At 40.7% G+C, this 25,019-nt stretch overlaps 1 protein-coding gene across 2 annotated transcripts in view; it reads right to left on the bottom strand.

Moving 5' to 3' along the window:
- Positions 1-7,303, bottom strand: part of gpatch1 (G patch domain containing 1) — a 206,805-nt gene extending 199,502 nt beyond the window's left edge. For both annotated transcript variants that reach the window (XM_028810057.2, XM_028810059.2), the window contains exon 1: positions 7,200-7,303. In XM_028810057.2, the coding sequence (XP_028665890.2) occupies positions 7,200-7,263 (64 nt within the window). In that variant the 5' untranslated portion in view covers positions 7,264-7,303. The remainder of the gene's footprint in view (positions 1-7,199) is intronic.
- Positions 7,304-25,019: the final 17,716 nt, after the last annotated feature.

The raw sequence follows: 25,019 nt of genomic DNA, 5'->3' as shown, positions 1-25,019 counted from the left end.
ATGTCCTTCAGGAAGCAGCTGCACACAGCCCCCCTGCTCACACCCCCCTACGTCAGCGCAAGAGAGAGAGAGAGAGAGAAAGTAAGTTGGGTAGCTTCTCAGCCATCTGCCAATAGCGTCCCTTGTATGAAATCAACTGGGCAAACCAACTGAGGAAGCATGTACCAGAAATTAAAAGACCCATTGTCCGCAGAAACCCGCGAAGCAGCGAAAAATCCGCGATATATATTTAAACTAGGGGGCTCCGCCCCCTGCTCGCTTCGCTCGCCAACCCCTGGTGTTGGGAATGACAAAGAGCGTGATGTATGAATGAGATATAGAATAGTGTGACGGTGTAGATGATGCAAATAGAAAGCAAACAATAAAGTGTGTGGCACAGTGTAAAGGTTTATTTGAAAATTTCTTTGTACACACCGTTTAAGTGTAAAAGGTAATTCCAGCTCAGAACTTGTAAGGTCATTTAAGATGGTTATTGTTGTGATCAGAGTCAAGTTTGTCAGAGCTTAGAAAGAGTTGTGTCTTTCCAGGAAGTAATGGAATGACTTGGGTATTTATGTTTTCCACATTAATATTTTTTGGACATAATATAGTGCGTTGTGTTAAAAGGGGCATTTGGTCTAATGAGATTGCTGTTCCAAATCTCTCTGTAACTAAGTCGTCGCAGATAAAGGCTTGAGGAATTGTAATAATATGTGGGTGAAGTCCATCTGTATTGGTGAGTGTACCATCTCTCAGTTGTAATAAGCAATTGTTATGATCTGTTTCTGGACATCGTATCTTTTTTACTAACTGTATCTTTTGAAAGCAATGCCAATTGTCTGCGTATTTTAAGGTGCACTGAACAATAGCTGAGTGCATGGCATCTGGAAGAATAGCTAATCACTATCTAAAATCTCCTCCTCATAAAAGTACCTTTCCTCCAAATCGAATATTATTATTCATAAACGTTTGTTTATGCCATTGAACATTCATCAATAAACAACATTTTTTCAAGACGGATGTCACGTGCAGTGCCACCGTTAATGTTCATAGTGGATTCCGATTTGTAGGATCTAATGTAGTTGATAAAGATTTCACTTTCAGGTACATCGTCAGTTATAAGCTTCTGTAGATATTCAGTATATGAAAGTAAAGAAGGCAGTCTAATTTGACCCTTTTGACAACAACGTGTAAATGTATAACTTGTATTGCCAGTTGTTTCTTCAGGGAAGTGAACTGAATGACAATGATTGCAAATGACATTCATTAATCCGAATGAATTTTCCTGGTGTATGTTTTGCTTGTGCCGTTTGAGAGGCGCGTTGTTGCATGTGTAGTATTTGGGACGTGTTGTTTTGGAGCTGTAATCGATTTGCCTGTGCTGTGTGAGAAGCCCGTTGTAGCCTTCGCTGCCATTAACGTATGTCTGAGACGGGAGGTGTTTCGTTTTGAATCCGTGCCTGTTGCGATGCAGCACTTTGATTGATAGTTTGCGTCATGTGGATCTAGGATGTAGATTTGTGCATATTAAATGAACTATTGTAGGATCTAATGCAGTTCATAAAGTTTTTACTTTTAGGTACATCGTTAGTTAGAAGCTTTAGTTGAGCTTTGCGTATTTGGAGTCGAGTCATTTTTTCTTTTAGAAATATGGATAAGTAATAAGGAGTATTGCACTCACTGTTAATATGGAGCCTTTTCTGCGGTTGAACGGTTAATAGTGCCTTATTGTAATGAGAACCACCTATGCTGCATAGCCGTCTATTTTGTTGTTTCTTTCGTGTTCGTGTGTTTGTTCCTGTTATCCTTTCCTTTTCGTTTTGTACCCGTGACCGTGTATTCATGACTTGTTTCTTTCTCAGCATGCGAAATATGGATAAGTAATATGGAGGATCGCAGTCACTGTTAATATGTTTCCTTTTCTGCAGTTGAACGGTTAATAGTGCTTTATTGTAAGGAGATCCACCAATGCTGACACCTATGCTGTCTAGTGTGAAGGTGTTGATGTTCACTTTAGAATATGTGGCTTTGGGTGTCACTTCTTATGGATGTGTGTGTGTGTGTGTGTGTGTGTGTGGGGGGGGGGGGGGGGTTGAGGATTGTTGTCGCGCGAGCGTCTTCTTTCTTTTTGTGTTCCTGTGTCTTGTTGAATCCCCCTGTTTGTGTGTGTCCTGTCCCTTGCTTGTAGGGTCTGTGGGGTGGTTTTGTGTTCCATGGGCTTGTTGAATCCCCCTCTTGGTGTGTGTCCCGTCCGGTGCCTGTGGGGGGGGGGGGGGGGTGCCTTGCTGTTGTGCGCGAGCCTCTATTTTTTTTTTTTTTGGGTCTAGTCTCGTGTGCAATGTGTTTCGTGCTTTGCCTGCGTTTCCTCATTTCTCCATTTTTCCTGTGCTCACTCCTTTTTTCTGTGGTCTTGTCCGCCTCTCGCGGCCCCTCATCCGCCTCTCTCACCCTCTTTTGTCCGCCTTTCTCGGCTCCTCAGCCGACTCTCGCGGACTGTTTTTAGCGCCTGCGCAGTACATCTTTTTGCAGCTACGGCCCATTGCCGGATGTGCCTGCGTCCATCATCCGGTTTAGCATTCTCGGTTAGTAATATGGATATGCTTACATATAAAATCCGCGATGGAGTGAAGCCGCGAAAGGCGAAGCGCGATATAGCGAGGGATCACTGTATACCAATTCTTACTGAGAGAATTATCTTTCTCTCACTAGCAGGAAATGGATTACCTATAAACATAAAAAAATCTGTGTGATACCCAAGCTATACAAAATCATAAGTGTAATTGAAAAAATATATATATTTAGGACCAAAATTAATATTTTAATTTTTTAAGGTAATTTGAGTTTTTCAGTCATGTGTTCAACAATTCCTGCCTCACACTTCATCTTAACTTTACACAGATCGTTGCATAACACGGAACACACATGAAATGTATGTATTCCAAATGACGATATATTATTTACCCTCTGCAATTCCAGGCACCTCACAACTGGATAAACAGACTTGAGCTCTGAGAATCTTCTCTGCGACTTGTGCTGCGTTGGTGTGGGGGGTGGGTAGTGAGATAGCAGGCTGCTTGTGCTGATCGACACATTTACAAAACAAAAGATGCTAATGGAGAGGTGCAAAGGAATTTAAGGTGGGCTGGGATTACAAGTTTTTTCATAGGCTTCAGGGATTCTAGTGTTAATAAAATGCAAAGACATCACGAATTTAAATTTCTGTCAAAAGTACTCTCTCCTTTAAAAATTCCTAGTGTAATAAAGTCATTCAAATTACATATGATGCGGAGAGGAGGAGGGAGGTAGGTAGGTAATGGAAACCACAGATACTGAAGCAAACATTGATCATATGGGAAAAAAATGTGGTTAGGTTTCGATGAGGTACCAGTTCAGAGAGATGCGCCAGCCCTCCAAACTCTCCCCACGAGGCTCAGTAACGATCCCTTTGCTGGGTGCTAATGAAACCTGGAAAAACATACTGACTGATGGGAATTGTACTTCCCACTTAGATAAGATGAAGAGTAGAAGGTTAATATATATTACCCTTCTTAGTCTATCAGTTGTGTAAATTTGACTATGGTCAGTCCTTCAGGGTCTGGCAAGCACTTGCTAAATGAGTCTTTTTAAAGCTTTGGAAAACTTTGCTCCGCTCACTTCGTTTCTACAAATGGCCTTCATGTGTATGAACTGGCATGCCCCATTTCTCCAATGCGATCATTGTCAGTGCTGTGGGGAAACAGGATTAGAATGTCCCACTTGCTACAGCATTATTAAATGAGAGAAAAAAAAAAAAAAAGTGTCAGATAATTTTCTTCAAATTTCAACCCTATCTGTCAAGGAATTTTTGAGATTTAGGGGTATTCAATTTTTCTTTTGAAGGTTTTTTTAACCCTTAAATATATTAAAAAGTCCTTTCTTAGTAGATACCTACTGCCTTAGACACAACATCCTGCCAAATTTAAGCTTTTCAGCTAAATGGGAAATAGTGGTTTTGTTGATGAGTAAGTCAGTTAACATTGTGATAGGACTTTTCCGAAAACCTCAAGAATGATGTTTGAACTGAAAAACATTTACTTGCTTCCTCTTCAAGTTCACGGCTAGATTTCAAGTGGCTTATCTGAAGTTTACAAAGCTTGGAACTTAATAGAATATGGCTATTTTCCTCTCCTATAGAACTCAGGACATTATTTTGAATTGATTACATCTTGCCTGAAGAAGGGGCCTGAGTTGCCTCGAAAGCTTGCATATTGTAATCTTTTTAGTTAGCCAATAAAAGGTGTCATTTTGCTTGTCTTTTCTCTGTTTTGTACAAAGAAATATTTTTTCTCCTTAAATTTAAGTGTGAAAGAAAAGACGCTAAAAATGAATTTAAGTGAAAACGTTTCAAATTTATTTTCTGTCATTTTATTGACTAAAGCTACCAATCCATCAAACTACTGTATACCAAACATCATTTGTCATAACTTTTCTAATTTACAGCTATTGTTTTCAACAAGGATGATTGATTCATTACAATATTCAATATTATGAAATTGAAAATTGAGTAATCAATTTTCAAAATACCAATTTGCTGCAGTCCTATTGATAAATTATCAGCTCACTGTCACTGTAGTACATAGCTCCAAAATGCATATCATGCTACAAGAGGGCTGTGTTTACACTACCACTCCAATGTGAAAATGATTTAGATTTTTCTGTGACTTCCACATATCTGATGCGGATCATATTTTGATGAAAACACCCAAAAACACACACAACACTAGGTATCTGATGGGTTTTTTTTTTTTTTTTGATTGGATACAGGGCACTTTTGCATGTGGTCCTGAATTCTGGTTCAATTCCTATCATCCAATTCTCAATCTCAATTTAAACAGAATAGATTTACACTCAAGAATGTGGCTTATGTCACTTTTTTTTGCCTCATATGACACATTAAAACAATCGTGGTAAACAAAGTGAATGGTCAAAAGTAGGCAAAGAAACTTTTTTTTAATATATATATATTTATGGGATGATAAAGCTACTCATGGTTTGAACATTTGTTGCAATTCTAAAACAGAAATTGTTTTACTTGTGTCACCAGAGTACAATATTTGTGAAGCACATACATCCAGCACAATGTGAATGTGCTTGGGTAGAGTCTTGCAATAAATACAAAGCACATAAAGCAGAAAAATGAACATTCACTTCAAGAACAGCATCAATTTGACTAGATGCTCTCAAATGCTCCTGCACATTGCCTATAAAATAGGATGAGGACATTCATTACACGGAGTGCCAGAATATATCTGACAGCATTTGACATTGAATTTGCATATTCCAGAAATGATTCTTCTGAAACATCTGATACACCAGTTTCTCTTGAATTTACATTAACACCATTAACAGCACTGCAAGGATCAAGGTATTTTTGTCTTTTCTGCAATATATATCCAGTTTATAGGTATTAGGAAAAAAATATATAAATGTCGAGGACGGCCTATGGTGCAAGCCAAAAAAAAAAATTTACATTGTACACAAATTAAAATTTCAAATCACTAAATACTGCGGTGGGTTGGCACCCTGCCCGGGATTGGTTCCTGCCTTGTGCCCTGTGTTGGCTGGGATTGGCTCCAGCAGAACCCCGTGACCCTGTGTTCGGATTCAGCGGGTTGGAAAATGGATGGCTGGATGGATCACTAAATAGCACGAAGAGACCAATGCCCACCCACTATGCCCACTGGCACACCCAGTTTTGTAGTTCAGCTTTATTTTACTGGGTTTTTTTTTATATTACACATCCCCTTCGATTAAAACATTTATTTAAAACTTACTTTATCACTGTGAAGTTAATTTAATAGCGGTGTTGATATGTAACTCCTAAAGTGCAGTAGATGTAAAGAGTATATGAATGGGGAATCTACTGAGCAAGTCTGCCCAAGTTTAAAAAAATAAATAAGACCAGACTAAATTTTACCAATCCCTCAAGTTATCTGACGTGTAACTAGCTGAAAAGTTCGGTGACTAGCGATAGGATTGCTACCTACACAAATACTGAATTAGCTGGAAAATCTACAACTACTTCGAGAAGGTCAGGCATTCACAAGTCATCAACTAAATCAGTACTAAAAATTCCAGATTTATGTTATAGCGACTCTCTATTACAACATACAAATACAAGTGGCTCAAATAAAGTATACCGAGAGACACGCTCTTTTTTGACAAAGGTGTACTGTACAGAGATTTCGGCAATAACCTAATGGAGGACATATTCGCTCGCTGATACTGGAAACGCAGTTATATTCAAAAGGTGAGAGTGTAATGGGACACCGCCTCGTAAATACATGAACTTAACCGTCACCAAAAACGAAAAAATATTTACTTAACTTTCATAACGGCAATTGTAATGTATGTAATGTCAAACGATAGTAAAATAACTGACCAACTCTTTGATAATATTCTGGCTCCGTTACTGACTCACATTAGAAATCCACAAAATTACTACAGTAATTAGGCCAAATTTGAGACAAATAAGTATATACATGAAAAAAAGGTTAAAAATTATTTCCACGCTTAAATGGAAAGGTTGAACACACGACATTTGGACTGTATAGCCCTCAACAGGTGTGCCAGGAACGAAGCAGTATGTACAGGATTCCACCTCCGAAATTTGGAAGGACAACACTGGTGTTGTAGATTTCTTTAAAACTTATAGTGTTTATCCGTCGAACTGGGTGCAAAGCAAGAACCAACCCCTTGTCGGACCGCAGCGTTCTCATTCCCATCCGCGGTTAATAAAGAGATAATCTTCCTATCGGCAGCAGTAACTTATCCAAAGCTTGTTTAAGCCTGACCACTGATCCTACCATGAGAGGCTCCCATTTCGAGCAGTGGGAAAAGTGTTTTAAGAACATGGATTGATATTCTGGGTGATTGGCCTATAAAATAGATCAACCTATCCAGGCAATACAGCAGACAAGCTACATTAGCTTCCGCATCTCAAAAATCATTACTATCAGCTATTAATAGTGGCATTGCTACTAAGAAAAAAACAATATTAAAAACGCACAAAACTTGACATACAAAGGTATCACAGGCTACTGTCTAAGCACGTTTAAAATACCATCTGTACTTAATTTCCACCTGTATGTATTAAGCAAGCAGAGGACATAACATCCTAAGAAATAAGTAAACAGCAATGGGTTGTTAATGTAAACAATTACATTAATCTGACCAATTACCTTCAGAAAGTAGCTCCAAAGGAGTCCCAAAAGAGACATAATCCAAATCAGTCGGCGCCGCCATGATGACGACTTAAGCAGCTCAGGAGACAGACACTGTAAACAATTGTTAGAGATTTATACTCTGCTGCCATCTGCTGTTCGGGATGAATAATTGTTGTTATTTAATTCCCTATTCTATTATGTCGGGCGTAATTTGTAAATGCGTGTGCAGTTTTGCATCTGTCAGGTTCATGTTTCGCGATATATTGTCACGTTAATCGCCCTCAGGCCTTCAAATATATTTGCACTTATCAACAATAGCGCGGTCAATCAAGTCATGCGGTGTAGTGCTATTATGGGTTCTTCCAAATGCCATTGTGCACATCAAATACCTGTATGTTTTCAGGTAAATTAAGTCCTGCAAAAACGATTGTAACACAGTGAGATGTGTTTTATCCTGTGAGATTTCGAGGCACAAGTAATGTCTTCGGCAGTATCGAGCATAACCACTGAACCAATTATGGATGCAGCGTTAATTCTATATTACTCACTCTTACTCATAGAGGTTAATATTAGAGTCTTCAGCCACTCAATCAGCATGTAGTCCGGGATAATGAAAGTATCTGTGCCCCGTGGAACTCAGTGTCCCTTGGAACGCCGAGTGAAACCCAGAAGCTGCCAGCCACTGTGCCAAATTAAAATACGTTGAACGAAAAGTAAAAATAGTTTAACTCATAAAAATAAAGAGGATCTCTCAAATGAAGCTTACTTTATATTACTTTTGAATCTATTCTGTTTTCGTAAAATCGATTGTCGCGTGCGGTCACGTTTTGAGGACTGTCCATCAAACGAAGCAGTGTCTTTGAGATTCAGCCTTATGACACAGATCGAAAAGCACTGTGCACCAGCTCCTCAATAACTTACTACTGGAAAGTTATGTTGTCATTTAAGGATATACAGTATATATATATACACTAGACGTTAAGCCCGTTACAATAACGGGCGCTAGAATAGTAGTGCATAAACATTAGTAGGAATAGTCTATATTAAATGGCAAAGGACCGTCTATTTTCTGTTAAAATAATACTGGCTTGTATGTGGCTGTAATATGTGTCACTGTATTGTGTGCCTTTAATTTTCTCTCACAGTAATACATCTCTCCAGCAAGTATTTTAATCTGTGCTGCCGTCCAACTGATTATTGTATGTATGGCGTCTCCCCAGCAACGGATTTCATGTGCGCGAAAATAAATCTACTTTTAGATAGATAGATAGATAGATAGATAGATAGATAGATAGATAGATAGATAGATAGATAGATAGATAGATAGATAGATACTTTATTAATCCCAAGGGGAAATTCATATACTCCAGCAGCACCTTACTGATATAAAAAACAATATTAAATTAAAGATTGATAATAATGCAGGTAAAAACAGACAATAACTTTATATAATGTTAACGTTTACCCCCCAAGGGTGGAATTGAAGAGTCGCATAGTTTGGGAGAGGAACGATCTTCTCAGTCTGTAGGTGGAGCAGGACAGTGACAGCAGTCTGTCGCTGAAGCTTCTCTTCTGTCTGGAGATGACACTGTTTAGTGGATGCAGTGGATTTTCCATAATTGATAGGAGCCTGCTGAGCGCCCGTCGCTCTGCCACAGATGTCAAACTGTCCAGGTCCATGCCAACAAAAGAGCCTGCCTTCCTCACCAGTTTGTCTAGGCGTGAGGCGTCTTTCTTCTTAATCCTGCCTCCCCAGCACACCACCGCGAAGAAGAGGGCGCTCGCCACAACCAACAACAACAACAACAACATTTATTTATATAGCACATTTTCATACAAAAAGTAGCTCAAATTACTTTACATAATGAAGAAAAGAAAAATAAAAGACAAATAAGAAATTAAAATAAGACAACATTAGTTAACATAGAAAGGAGTAAGGTCCGATGGCCAGGGTGGACAGAAAAAACAAAAAAAAACTCCAGAAGGCTGGAGAAAAAAAATAAAATCTGTAGGGGTTCCAGGCCACGAGACCGCCCAGTCCCCTCTGGGCATTCTACCTAACATAAATGAAATAGTCCTCTTTGTAGTTCGGGTTTTCACGGAGTCACTTGATGCTGATGGTCATACAGACTTCTGGCTTTTAATCCATCCATCATTGTTGGATCATCATGGTGCTTTGGGTAGATGGTGGTGGCGCACGCCACCACCAACAGGACACCGGAAAAGGAAACAGAAGAGAGAGTAGGGGTTAGTACAGATTTTGAATGAATAGTTATTATAATGAATTGGATATACAGAGTATCAGGATTAAATTACAGTGAAGTTATGAGAAGGCCATGTTAAAATAATGTGTTTTCAGTAGTTTTTTAAAGTGCTCCACTGTATTAGCCTGGCGAATTCCTACTGGCAGGCTATTCCAGATTTTAGGTGCATAACAGCAGAAGGCCGCCTCACCACTTCTTTTAAGTTTTGCTCTTGGAATTCTAAGGAGACACTCAGTTGAGAATCTGAGGTTACGATTTGGAATATAAGGTGTCAGACATTCCGATATATAAGACGGGGCGAGATTATTTAAAGCTTTATAAACCATAAGCAGAATTTTAAAGTCAATTCTGAATGACACAGGTAACCAGTGTAGTGACATCAAAACTGGAGAAATGTGTTCGGATTTTCTTTTCCTGGTAAGGATTCTAGCAGCTGCATTCTGCACTAATTGCAAACGATTGATGTCTTTTTTGGGTAGTCCTGAGAGGAGTGCGTTACAGTAATCTAGCCGACTGAAAACAAACGCATGAACTAATTTCTCTGCATCTTTCGATGATATAAGAGGTCTAACTTTTGCTATGTTTCTTAGGTGAAAAAATGCTGTCCTAGTGATCTGATTAATATGCGATTTAAAATTCAGATTACAATCTACGGTTACCCCTAAGCTTTTTACCTCCAATTTGACTTTTAATCCTAATGCATCCAGTTTATTTCTAATAGCCTCATTGTATCCATTATTGCCAATCACTAAGATTTCGGTTTTTTCTTTATTTAATTTGAGAAAGTTACTATTCATCCATTCTGAGATACAGGTTAGACATTGTGTTAGCGAATCAAGAGATTTGGGGTCATCAGGTGCTATTGATACATACAGCTGTGTGTCATCAGCATAGCTGTGGTAGCTCACGTTATGTCCCGAGATAATCTGACCTAATGGAAGCATGTAGATTGAGAAGAGCAGCGGACCCAGGATAGAGCCTTGTGGAACACCATATAGAATATCATGTGTCTTTGAGTTATAATTACCACAACTAACAAAGAATTTTCTCCCTGCCAGGTAGGATTCAAACCAATTTAAGACACTGCCAGAGAGGCCCACCCATTGACTAAGGCGATTCTTAAGAATATTATGATCAATGGTGTCAAATGCGGCACTCAGATCTAAGAGGATGAGAACAGATAAATGGCCTCTGTCTGCATTTACCCGCAAGTCATTTACTACTTTAACGAGTGCAGTTTCTGTGCTGTGATTTGTTCTAAAACCTGACTGAAATTTATCAAGAATAGCATGTTTATTGAGGTGCTCATTTAACTGTATAATGACTGCCTTCTCTAGAATTTTACTTAAGAAAGGCAGGTTAGAGATGGGTCTATAATTTTCAAGAGCAGAGGGGTCGAGATTATTTTTCTTAAGTAGGGGTTTAACTACCGCAGTCTTAAGACAGTCTGGGAAGACCCCCGTATCTAATCACGAATTTACTATGTCAAGAACATTATCAATATGCACGCCCGATACTTCTTTGAAAAAATTTGTTGGTATTGGGTCAAGGGCACAGGTGGAGGGTTTCATTTGAGAAATTATTTTATGTAAATCAGGTAAATCTATCCTAGTGAAAGACTTTAATTTGTTTATTATGGAGTACTGGGGTTTAGGAGGATCCTTAGTGTTGGGGAGATATACTATGTTATTTCTAATATCATTAATTAAACCGTCTGATAGAACATCTGCAGCATCTTATTGCAGATGTTGAAGGACACCAGCCTTCTAAGGAAGTATAACCGGCTCTGTCCTTTCTTACACAGAGCATCAGTATTGGCAGTCCAGTCTAATTTATCATCCAGCTTCACTCCCAGGTATTTATAGGTCTGCACCATCTGCACACAGTCACCTCTGATGATCACGGGGTCCATGAGGGGTCTGGGTCTCCTAAAATCCACCACCAGCTCCTTGGTTTTGCTGGTGTTCAGGTGTAGGTGGTTTGAATCACACCATTTAACAAAGTCATTGATTAGGTCCCTGTACTCCTCCTCCTGCCCACTCCTGATGCAGCCCACGACAGCAGTGTCATCAGCGAACTTTTGCACGTGGCAGGACTCCGAGTTGTATTGGAAGTCCAATGTATATAAGCTGAACAGGATCGGAGAAAGTACAGTCACTTGTGGCGCTCCTGTGTTGCTGACCACAATGTCAGACGTGCAGTTCCCAAGACGCACATACTGAGGTCTGTCTTTAAGATAGTCCACGATCCATGCCACTAGGTATGAATCTACTCCCATCTCTGTCAGCTTGTCCCTAAGGAGCAGAGGTTGGATTGTGTTGAAGGCGCTAGAGAAGTCTAAAAACATAATTCTTACAGCACCACTGCCTCTGTCCAAGTGAGAGAGGGATCGATATAGCATACAGATGATGGCATCCTCTGCTCCCACCTTCTCCTGATATGCAAACTGCAGAGGGTCAAGGGCGTGTTGAACCTGTGGCCTCAGGTGGTGAAGCAGCAGTCTCTCCATGGTCTTCATCACATGTGATGTCAGAGCAACAGGCCAGAAGTCATTCAGCTCACTAGGATGTGATACCTTTGGGACTGGGGTGATGCAAGATGTTTTCCAAAGCCTCGGGACTCTCCCCTGTTCCAGGCTCAGGTTGAAGATGCGCTGTAGAGGACCCCCCAGCTCCGATGCACAGACCTTCAGCAGTCGTGGCGATACTCCATCTGGACCCGCTGCTTTGCTGGCACAAAGTCTCCTCAGCTCTCTGCTCACTTGCGCTGTTGTAATTATGGGTGGGGATGTCTCTCCTATGCTGGTATCAGCAGAAGGATGTGTGGAGGGTGCAATACTCCGAGGTGAGAGTGAAAGTGGGTTAGGGTGGTCAAACCTGTTAAAGAAGTTGTTCATTTGGTTTGCTCTCTTCACATCTCTCTCGATGGTGGTACCCCGCTTCGAGCTGCAGCCAGTGATGATCTTCATCCCATCCCACACTTCCTTCATGCTGTTATTCTGCAACTTCTGCTCCAGCTTTCTCCTGTACTGCTCCTTCGCTGCCCTGAGCTGGACTCGGAGTTCCTTCTGCATGCGCTTGAGCTCATGCTGATCACCACCTTTAAAAGCCCTTTTCTTCTGGTTCAAAAGGCCCTTGATGTCACTTGTAATCCATGGCTTGTTGTTAGCATAGCAGAGTACAGTTCTTCTTTTAAAAGTCATCCTATTGTAATATCATGAAAATTTGTATATTTAGGAAAACATTTTACACTTTACCGGGCCAACTTTGTTAATCGCAAATCTGAAATCCTCAGTGTGAACAACAAACACTAATTCCAACTCTTTGGGGAAGCTGATCTCCGCGTCTCAGTACCTGATTGGATTTTTCATGCGTTATGTTTTAGGTCTTACCTCATTTACCGAAATCCGAATGGATCGGCTGCGCGATATTTTATAGGTCCTGCCCTCTATGTCTTGTGTGAAGTGTCAGGTGGCCTTTGAAGCATCGCACCATGCCCCACGCATGCACACTTCACCAGAAGACACACACACGGACACAGGGATTTTATTAAAGAGGATATATATATATATATATATATATATATGTAAATATATATAAAACCCAGTCGCAGGGCATGCACAAACCAGCATCGTTCTTCGTGCCGGTCCCAAGCCCAGGTAAATGGGGAGGGTTACGTCAGGAAGGGCATTCGGTGTAAAATTTTGCCAAATCAATATGCGGACAACAATACAAATTTCCATACAGGATCGTTCGAGCCCCAGGTTAACAACAACCGCCACCAGTACTGTAGCCAACAGGGTGCTGACGAAAATTGGGCTACTGTTCGCCGAAGAAGGAAAAGAAGAGAGAGGAGACGTGTCCGGAGGCAGGGGGGGAGGAGGAAGGTAAAGAGAGTGGAACTAAGGGTAGGAACTTTGAATGTTGGCAGTATGACTGGTAAGGGGAGAGAGTTAGCAGATATGATGGAGAGAAGGAAGGTTGATATATTGTGCATGCAAGAGACTAAATGGAAGGGGAGTAAGGCCAGGTGGATTCAAATTGTTCTATCATGGTGTGGATAGGAGGAGAAATGGGGTAGGTGTTATTCTGAAGTAACAGTATGTCAAGAGTGTTATGGAGGTGAAAAGAGTGTCAGACAGAGTAATGATTATGAAGCTGGAAATTGGAGGTGTGATAATGAATGTTGTTAGTCCATATGCCCTGCAAGTTGGGTGTGCAATGAATGAGAAAGAAGATTTTTGGAGTGAGTTCGATGAACTGATGAACAGTATACCCAAAGGACAGAAAGTGGTGATAGGAGCGGATTTCAATGGACATGTTGGTGACAAGAACAGAGGAGACAAGGAGGTGATGGGAAGGTATGGTGTCAGAGGTTAGAGGATTTTGCTAAAAGGATGGACATGGCTGTGGTGAATATGTATTTTAAGAAGAGGGAGGAACATAGGATTACGTACAAGATTGGAGGAAGATGCACACAGGTAGATTACATCCTATGCAGAAGAGTCAATCTGAAGGAGATTGAAGACTGCAAAGTGGTGGCAGGGGAAAGTGTAGTTAAGTAGCATAGGATGGTGGTCTGTAGGATGATGTTGGAGATCAAGAAGAGGAAGAGAGTGAGGGCAGAGCCAAGAATCAAATGATGGAAGTTGAAAAAGGAAGACTGCAAGGTTGAGTTTAAGGAGAAGGTGAGACAGGCACTGGGTGATAGTGAAGAGTTACCAGACACTTGGGAAACTACAACAGATGTAGTAAGGGTGACAGCAAGAAGGGTGCTTGGCGTGACATCTGGACAGAGGAAGGAGGAAAAGGAAACCTGGTGGTGGAATGGGGAAGTACAGGAGAGTATACAGAGGAAAAGAATGGCAAGGAAGAAGTGACATAGGCAGAGAGATGCAGAAAGTAGACAAGAGTACAAGGAAATAAGGCGCAAGGTGAAGAGAGAGGTGGCAAAGACTAAAGAAAAGGTGTATGATGAGTTGTATGAGAGGTTGGACACTAAGGAGGGAGAAAAGGACCTGCACCGATTGGCTAAACAGAGGGACTGAGCTGGGAAAGATGTGCAGCAGGTTAGGGTAATAAAGGATAAAGATGGAAACATACTCACAAGCGAGGAGAGTGTGTTGAACAGATGGAGAGAGTACTTTGAGAGGCTGATGAATGAAGAGAATGAGAGAGAGAGAGAGAAGGTTGGATGATGTGGAGATAGTGAATCAGGAAGTGCAATGGATTAGCAAGGAGGAAGTAAGGACAGCTATGAAGAGGATGAAAAATGGAAAGACCATTAGTCCAGATGATATACATGTGGACGCATGGAGGTGTTTAGGGGAGATGGCAGTGGAGTTTTTTTTTTTTTTTTTTAATATTTTTATTTTATTAATTTTCATTGTAATCATTCCATACAAACAGATCAATTTATAACCCAACAAATTTGAAAACAAATCAAACCCCACCCCTGAGAAGGAGAGCTTAGCTAAAGGAAAATTTCTTTAAGCTTTTTAATAAGGCAACATTAGACAAAAGAAGGGGAGAAGTAAATATCTATATAAATAAGAGATGGAGAAGGGAGTTAAATGCAATAATAGTTATTTCTCTTATTCTAAAATAATATTGATTAAATCCTGCCATGTTTTGAAAAAATTTTGTACAGATCCTCTAACTGAAAATTTGATTTTTTCCAATTTCAAATAATATAAAACATCGGTTTCCCACTGACTTATAAGAGGAGAATTAGGATTCTTCCAATTTAACAAAATAAGTCTGCGTGCCAAGAGTGTAGTGAATGCAATCACCGTTTGCTTGTCCTTCTCCAATTCCAGTCCATCTGGAAGGACACCAAACACAGCTGTTAGTGGGTTAAGAGGGATTGTGATACTAAAGCTGTCTGAGAGGCACTTAAAAATTTTTGTCCAAAATGATGTTAGTTTGGTGCAGGCCCAGAACATGTGACCCAGTGAGGCAGGAGCTTGGTTTCAGCGCTCGCAGGTTGGATCCTGGCCTGGAAACATTTTGGACAGTTTTAAGCGAGACAGATGAGCTCGATATATAATTTTTAGTTGAATAATTCTATGCTTTGCGCATATAGAACTCGAGTGAATTCTCTGCTTTGCTACCTTCCACTCCTTTTCTGATATATTGATTAAGAGATCTTCTTCCCAATGTCCTCTTGGATCTTTGAAAGGTAGGGACTCTAATAAGATTTTATATATTGCGGAAATAGTGTTTGTTTCCTCGGAATTGAGCAGTATTTTTTCCAGCATTGTGGAGGGTGCAAGGTGGGGGAAATCGGGCAATTTCTGTTTAACAAAATTTCTAATTTGAAGATAGTAAAAGAAATGTGTAGCTGGGAGGTTAAATTTTGAACGTAATTGTTCAAAAGATGTAAATATGTTGTCTATATAAAGATCTCTGAGCATTTTAATCCCAAAACTTTTCCAGGTATTAAAAACTGAATATACTTGCGAAGGTTGAAAGAGGTGGTTCCCTTGCAGAGGTGCCACTGATAAAAGATTTTCCATCTTAAAATGCTTCCTAATTTGGTTCCATATTCTGAGTGAGTAAAGCACAATTGGGTTATTAGTATATTTGCGATAACTTTCATTTATTGGAGAGCAGAGCAGGGAATATAAAGAAGTACTACAGGATTTTACTTCTATTGCAGACCAAGCCTGTGTATGTGCATTTATTTGTGTCCAGGTTTTTATGGCTTGTATGTTTGCTGCCCAGTAATAAAACTGAAAATTAGGTAAAGCCATGTCACCTTCTGCCTGAGGTCTTTGTAGGGTCGCTCTTCGGATACGTGGGTGTTTTGAGTTCCAAATGAATGAGGTTATTATTGAATCTAACTGTTTAAAAAACGATTTATTGATATATATTGAAATGTTTTGAAATAAAAAGAGAAGTTTAGGAAGGATATTCATCTTAACAATGTTAATTCTTCCGGCTAGAGTGAGATGAAGGGTTGACCATCTATGCAAGTCTTGCTTAATTTTTTCCATACAGACGCCAAAATTTTGTTGATAAAGAGCTTTATGTTTACTTGTGATATTTACCCCTAGGTATTTAAACTGATCTGCTATGGTAAAAGGTAGGGTGTCTAATTTAATATTATATGCTTGTGAGTTCACTGGAAAGAGTATACTTTTATTCAGATTAATTCTAAGACCAGATATCTTTTGAAATTCTGTTAGTGCTGTTAAAACAGCAGGGACAGTGTTTTCTGGGTCCGATATATATAAGACCATATCATCTGCATATAGAGAAATTTTCTGTTCCAGTCCTTCTCTGACAATCCCCTTTATCTGATAAGAATTTCGGCAGTGAACCGCCAGTGGTTCAATAGCGATTGCAAACAACAGTGGCGACAAGGGACATCCTTGTCTGGTACCACGTTCTAGTTTAAAGTAGTCTGAGCAATTTTTATTAATACAAACTGAAGCTTCTGGACTGGTATACAGTAGTTTGATCCAAGCACAAATATTCGGGCCAAACCCAAATTTCTCCAATGCAGTGAAAAGGTAATTTCATTCGATCATGTCAAATGCCTTTTCTGCGTCTAATGATAGTAATATCTCTGGGGTGTTTGGTTTTTCTAGTGAATATATAACATTAAACAAGCGTCGGAGATTTGAAGATAGATGTCGGCCTTTAATAAATCCAGTTTGATCTTGTGATATTACCGAGGGCAGCACTTTCTCCATCCTTCTAGCTAGGATTTTTGAGAGTATCTTAACATCATTATTCAGGAGTGAAATTGGTCTATATGATGCACATTGTAACAAGTCCTTATTTTGTTTAGGAAAGACGGTGATTAATGCTTGTCGAAATGTTTGAGGTAGTATTTGGTGGTCTTTAGCTTCTGTAAATGTTACCAATAAGAGTGGAGCTAGCTGAGTGGAGAATTTCTTATAAAACTCTACGGGGTAACCATCAGGGCCTGATGATTTCCCGCTTTGTAGTGACTTTATAGCGTCTAGTAATTCTGTTAGCGTTAGAGGTTTATCCAGTTCCTCAGCACTTAAAGCATCTATTTGTGGTATTTGTGAATTATCCAGAAATGCATTAGATTGCGTGTTGTCTTCTTTGGGCTCAGTGGAATATAAAGACTTATAGTAATCTCTAAATGTGTGCATTATTTTATTATGGTCGATGATTTCTTCTCCATTCTTGTTGGTGATTACTGGTATTGCATTGTGAACTTCTTGTTTATGAATTTGTTGAGCTAAAAGCTTATTAGCTTTTTCTCCGTGTTCATAGTAATGCTGTCTAGACTTATAAATAAGTTGTTCAGTTTCTTTAGTTGTTAAGATGTTAAGTTCTGTATGCAGGGCCTGCCTTTTCCTGTGAAGAGCTTCACTTGGACGCCTGGCTTGTTCTTCATCTATTCTAGTAATTTCATTTCTTAGCTCTGACACTTTCTTGGTTTCTAAGTTATTTCTATGGGAAAGATATGAAATAATCTGGCCTCTTAAGAAGGCCTTTAGAGTTTCCCAGAGTGTTCCTGCAGAAACCTCTGTGGACATGTTTGTCTCTAGGAAGAAGCTGATTTGTTTGGATATAAATTCTGTGCAGTTCTCGTCTGCCAATAAAAGAGGGTTAAGACACCATCTGCGAGGTGAGTATGAGGGGCTTATTGATTTTAGCTCCAAGACTAGAGGGGCATGGTCAGAGATAACAATTGTGTCATATTTGCATGATTTAATTGTAGGCAGGAAATTATTATCTATAAAAAAATAATCAATTCTTGAGTAGCTATAATGCACTGGTGAGTAGAACGAATATGTTCTTGAGTTTGGGTTAAGAAACCTCCAGGGGTCTGATAAGTTGTGATCATTTAAAAACTGTGTAATTATCTTTGCAGTATTAGATGTCGTCCCCCCTGTCACAGGAGTCCTATCTAAGAGTGGATTTAAAACACAATTAAAGTCCCCAGCCATTATAATTTTATGAGTGTTCACATTGGGAATGGATGCAAATAGATTTTGCATGAATTCCTTATCATCAACATTGGGTGCATAAACATTTATCAAAATCATTTTACTGTTATATAAGTTGCCCATGACCATCACATATCTCCCTTCAGGGTCCGACACTACCTCTGATGCTACAAATGGAACTGTTCTATGTATGAGAATTCCCACCCCTCTAGTTTTCTTTATAAAGCTAGAATGGAACATTTGGCCAGTCCAGCCTTTTTGTAATCTGAACTGATCCTTGGTTAGTAAGTGGGTCTCCTGTAGAAATACTATTTTAGCGTTTAAGCCTGTTAGGTGAGAGCATACTTTCTTTCTCTTTAATTCGTGATTCAGGCCTTTAACATTCCAGCTCACAAAGTTAACTGTCCCATCATGGAGACATTGATTCTGAGTTTTTAATGTCATTTATAGTTTTAATTGGTAATATGGCAGTTTTAATCTTAGTTTCAAGATTCCCCATGAGTTGTTGCATTTTAGCCTGTTGATGCATTGATATTTATAATTATAAGGATTACAAGAATAGATTAGATATAACCTGCTCTCCTTCTCTCCCCCCTTTATCCCCCCACCCCCCCATTTTGCCTCCCCACATGAGGCTAGATCCCACTTCACGATGTTCCAGTCCTCTGACATACGAAGAGACAGAGCACGTCCAAAACAAAACAAACCCCACCCTGCAGCAGCGTTACAGAATTAAAACAGATATCTTTTACAGTTAAATCCTTAATACTATCTGCCGAAAATGTTCTCATTAACAATATTTAAGCTTGAAATAATCTTCAGCGCTTTAAGTTAAGATATTAAGATTTTAAAAAAAAAAAAAAAACAACCCTGGGAATGATTTTAAAAACTAGTCTAGAATAAACCTGGTAGTTCCTACTGTAATAGTATAATGGTAATTATATAAATAGTAGAACAAGCAATAAACCAAGGGTATGAAGTTAAACAGTCTACTTTAAGGTATAGTAAAATAAAAAAAAAAATAAAAATAAAAAATAAATAAATAAATAAAATAAAATAAAAATAAAACGAATCCTACTTTAATCACTTCCACATTTTCACACTCACGTCTATAACTCTATAACTCTGATTAAAACATAAACATATAACATATAAAGTCCAGATAAAAAAAAAATAAAAATTGAAAATAAGGGATGTATAATTATAATACCAGTCTCTTTAAACATGGATCCAGCGATCAGATCATAGGTCCTTCCCGTGCCTTGATAGAATACGGCTCTTTAATTTTAATTAACTTTCAAAAAAGTGTCGGAAACAGCTTCTTTAATTCTTTTTCAGCTTCTTCTTTGCTGAAGAAAATATAATGTCGATCTTGAACTTCCACTTTCAGTTTGGCAGGATACAAGAGGCTGTATTTGATATCGGCTTCCCGTAGCATCCTTTTAATGTCGATGTAGGATCTGCGTTTTGCAGCTGTTGATGGTGAGAAGTCGGGAAAAATACGAATAAGATTATTTTCGAATATAATCTCTTGCTTGTGTCTGAGAAGTGCCATCACATCAAGCTTACATCTTAGTCGCTCGAAGCGGACAATAAAAGACCTAGGTTTAAAGGCGCTTGGTATCTTTGTGCGATAAGCCGTGGCTATCTCATTGTCGAGTTTAAAGTCATCTCCAATTATTTTAGACAGTAATTCTACTGCAAATTTCACTGGGCTTGAGCTTTCTCGTTTCTCAGGTATACCCTCAATTCTTATATTATTTCTTCTGCACCCATCCTCCAGGGCTGCAAGTCTGTCTCCAAGTTTTTTGCATTCCGAGTTCGCAGCTGTGGCTTTTTCATCGGCGTTAGATGCCAATTGTTCCGCTGTTTCCACTCGAGCCGTGAGGCCCTGCTTAACATCTTCCAGCTGATCTGAAACGTCATTAATATGATCATCAAGCCTTTTCAGTTTGGAATTAGTTTCTTCAATGTGTTCCACTAATTTCTCCAACATGCCTTTAAAGTTCACGTCGAAACGTTTAAATAGACGCGTTTCCTTTTCTTTGTTATCCTTCTTGAGCTCAATGGTCACCTTCTTAAGATCATTTGTGTTATCTTTCTTAAGCTCATTCATGGCCGTAACCATGGCAGTGGCCAGTGTAGCGATCATCTCTTTCTGTGTAGCGATCATCTCTTTCAGCTCGGACAGTTCGCTTCGGCTTTCGTGCTCCGCAAGTGAAAATGCAGCTCCTGTTACAGGCTCGCGATGAGTAGATGAGAGCACGTCCTGCAGAGCCCTTTCTAGTCTCGAATGATCCTCAGAAATCGGCGATCCCTCGCGACCTGTATCACTTGCGCCTTCGCTCCCATTTTCACTCTCGACTGGAGACGATACAATGGAGCGGGGTCCCGGGAATTCTGCGCACTCTTCTGCCTGTTCCAGGTCAGTCTCCGTGAGGCCATACCTTACACTTGCACTCAGGCCGGAAGTCTGTCCGGACTTTGATGCAGCTTTAAGTTTATTTTCCGGTTCTTTCTGACTTTTCTTCTTGTTACTCATGCTTGTATATTGTAGTGGAAGTTCCTTGGTCGGGTTAAATACAGGATACCTCTAAATAATATGAAATACGTGGGAAAATAAAGCCGCTGCTAGTGGAGCTCTGCTTCAGACGTCCATCTCCTATAAACGGACGAAACCAACTTCGGCAGTGGAGTTTTTAACCAGATTGTTTAATGGAATCTTGGAAAGTGAGAGGATGCGTGAGGAGTGGAGAAGAAGTGTACTGGTGCCAATATTTAAGAATAAGGTGGATGTGCAGGACTGTAGTAACTACAGAGGGATACAATTGATGAGCTACAGCATGAAGTTATGGGAAAAAGTAATGGAAGCTAGGTTAAGAAGTGAGGTGATGATTAGTGAGCAGCAGTATAGTTTCATGCCAAGAAAGAGCACCACAGATGCGATGTTTGCTCTGAGGATGTTGATGGAGAAGTATAGAGAAGGCCAGAAGGAATTGCATTGCGTATTTGTGGACCTGGAGAAAGCATATGACAGGGTGCCTCGAGAGGAGTTGTGGTATCGTATGAGGAAGTCGGGAGTTGTACAGAAGTATGTAAGAGTTGTAAAGGATATGTACGAGGGAAGTGTGACCGTGGTGAGGTCTGCGTTAGGAGTGACGGATGCATTCAAGGTTGAGGTGGGATTACATCAGGGATCGACTATGAGCCCTTTCTTATTTCCAATGGTGATGGACAGGTTGACAGACGAGATTAGACAGGAGTCCCCGTGGACTATGATGTTTGCTGATGACATTGTGATCTGTAGTGATAGTAGGGAGCAGGTTGAGGAGACCCTGGAGAGGTGGAGATATGCTCCAGAGAGGAGAAGAATGAAGATCAGTAGGAATAACACAGAATACACGTGTGTAAATGAGGGGGAGGTCAGTGGAATGGTGAGGATGCAAGAAGTAGAGTTGGCGAAGGGTGGATGAGTTTAAATACTTGGGATCAACAGTACAGAGTAATGGGGATTGTGGAAGAGAGGTGAAAAAGAGAGTGCAGGCAGTGTGGAATGGGTGGAGAAAAGTGTCAGGAGTAATTTGTGACAGACGGGTATCAGCAAGAGTAAAAGGGAAGGTCTACAAGACGGTAATGAGACCAGCTGTATTATACAGGTTGGAGACGGTGGCACTGACCAGAAAGCAGGAGACAGAGCTGGAGGTAGCAGAGTTAAAGATGTTAAGATTTGCATTGGGTGTGACAAGGATGGATAGGATTAGAAATGAGTACGTTAGAGGGTCAGCTCAAGTTGGATGGTTGGGAGACAAAGTCAGAGAGGCAAGATTGCGTTGGTTTGGACATGTGCAGAGGAGAGATGCTGAGTATATTGGGAGAAGGATGCTAAGGATAGAACTGCCAAGGAAGAGGAAAAGGGGAAGGCCTAAGAGAAGGTTTATGGATGTGGTGAGAGAGGACATGCAGGTGATGGGTGTAACAAAACAAGATGCAGTAGACAGGAAGATATGGAAAAAGATGATCCAACTGTGGCAATCCCTAAGGGGAGCAGCCGAAAGAAGAAGAAAGGTGATTTGAAAAGTACAGAATACCAGGTACCTGTTACAGTTTTGAAATGACAGCAAGGTAATTCATCCAGACCATGTTACCATAAATATTAAAAATTATATATATATATATATATCTTGTCACACACATGCGAGTAGGAGGAATCTAAAGGGCCTGAGTAATGGTACTTCCACCAGAGACTAGGGTGTGGCGGGGAGTGGTAACTGTCTTTCTCAGTTACTTGCAGACCATTCCCGGGAAATCCTGCCAAGTTCTGGCACCCTTGATGACATCACTTCCGGGTCCGGTCATAGAGATGATGTCACTTCTGGACCTGACAATGTCTCTTCCGGTTCCAGCCCCAGAGATGGCATCACTTCCGGTTCCGGCCCCAGAGATGACGTCACTTCCTGAACAGGCCTTCAAAGCCGCCATCTTGACTGTCTGTGATCATTTCTGTTTTGGACTCAGTTGTGTGAACATCTCTGTTCAATTATTTCTATTTTAGCAGCCAGGATACAATATACAGGTGGTTGTCCCAACCCTTTATCATGTCTTTTGGCATTATTTGTCACAGTGGCGTAGTTGGCTGGATGGGTTCCCAGAAGAAACTGGGACCAGGACAAAGATCTAACCAGGTGGGAAAGTACCAGGGCTGAGTTTCAGGGTGGGGAGTTCGTTCGGGAGTCAGGGATGACTTGGGACAGGCTTCACTCCCATATAGTAACACCAGGCTGGTACTTAACCAAAGGGAGAGTGTGGTAGTGACATACAGATGTAGGCTGGTTTCTGGGGATGAAACGAAAAGGGCTTATTATGTTTTCTCAGAGGAGAGAGCTGAGGCTGCCATTGGGATTAAGAACCCAGCTATAGATAGGCTGTCCGCAGACTAGCAGGTAAGGAAAATGAAACTATGGGAATTCGATCCAGATGAGTCGATCCAGGAGCAAGCTATGGCCCTCTGGGAACAGGTGGTTTTATGGCTACGGCCAACTGAGCTGACCACCCAGATAGTACAGCAGGTAGCCTGCTACTTATTATTACAGTGCCTCCCCAGAAACTTTGCCCAGCCGGTCTGGGGAACTTTCCATTCGATGAAGAAGTTAATAAGACTTATAAGACCACCTAAGCCAGCCTCGAAATCCTCTAGTGGATTGTCTAGAGATTATGTCCTACTACATAAGTCTCTTACACATAAACCGGAGCCTGTTCCTGAGTCCCCGGGCCTCTGGGCATGCAACCTGCCTGGGAACAAGGAGGAATGCAGGTGGAAGGGGAGAGGCGGTTTATGCACACTTACCAACCCCAACCAACCAGGTGTTCCATACGGGACCTGTAGTCGTTAATGGTTATAAACTTGAAGCCTTATTTGACTCCGGCAGCAACATTTCCATTCTTATTTGCCGATATGTCTTAACGTGACAATGGATTAAAATAAAGACTAGTATTATAATAGTGTATACATGGTGAAACCCGCAAATACAAAACCGGCCTATGTTTCATTAGTCAGGGGGGATTGCTTAAAAAATTTCCCATGGTGGTCCTTCCCAATCCAGCTTTTCCAGTAATTCTGGGACGGGACTGGTCTGATAATAAATGCAGTAGACTATTGACTACACCAGTTCAAAACTTAGGCCTAGTGATAGACAGAAACGAACAGTCTCAAGCTGTCTCCACGCTGTGTAATCAGCTAATGGAGAAAGGTACAGAAGCCCAGAAGGAGGGCAGGGAGACTCGTGGTCTGTCGCAGGCAAACACGTCATCCACCCACGCTTCGCCATTTGGGAGGAATCCCTGCCCCTTGAGGTCTGACCAGATCCTCTCTCCAAAATACACTTTCAGTTGAGAGAAATGCCGGCTTCTTTCAAAAGGTTTTGCAATGACTTCCATTGGCTTAACCAGGTCTCCCAATTTGATGCTTATCCTATGCCTCGTGTGGACGACCTCCTCAAAAGGCTTGGCCAAGCAAAATTTCTGACCATGCTTGATACGGATACAGATTCTACAAAGGTCAAGACCGTGTTTTGCACCCCCTAGCGGATACTGGCAGCGGACACAACATTACTTCTGGTTCCGGCCCCAGAGATGACGTCACTCCCTGAACAGGCCTTTAAACCCACCATCTTGACTGTCTGTGATCAGTTCTGTTTTGGACTCAGTCGTGTGAATATCTCTGTTCAATTATTGCTGTTTTAGCAGCCAGGATACAATATACGGGTGGCTGCCCCAAACCTTTATCATGTCTTTTGGCATTATTTGTCACTATATATACTGTATATATATATATAGTCACACACATGTGCATGGGAGGCAGCTAAAGGGCTTGAATGAGAGTAATTTCGAACCAGACTGGGAGATGGCAGAGTGCACTGACTCTTTTTCTCTCTTTTCTGCAGACTGTTCACAAGAAATTCCATATGTCCCTGATGCCCAATTCTGGTTCGGACCCCATTGATGTCACTTCCAGGTCTGAGCCTATGGACGAATACCCTTCCAGTTCTGGCATCTTTGATGTCACTTCCGGGCCCGAGCCTATGGATGAAGACCCTTCTGGTTCCAGCCCCTTTGAGGTCACTTCCTATACTGGCCTTT

Source organism: Erpetoichthys calabaricus, chromosome 9 (genome assembly GCF_900747795.2).
Source record: "Erpetoichthys calabaricus chromosome 9, fErpCal1.3, whole genome shotgun sequence".
NCBI lineage: Eukaryota > Metazoa > Chordata > Cladistia > Polypteriformes > Polypteridae > Erpetoichthys > Erpetoichthys calabaricus.
This window is presented reverse-complemented; position numbering and strand designations above follow the sequence as displayed.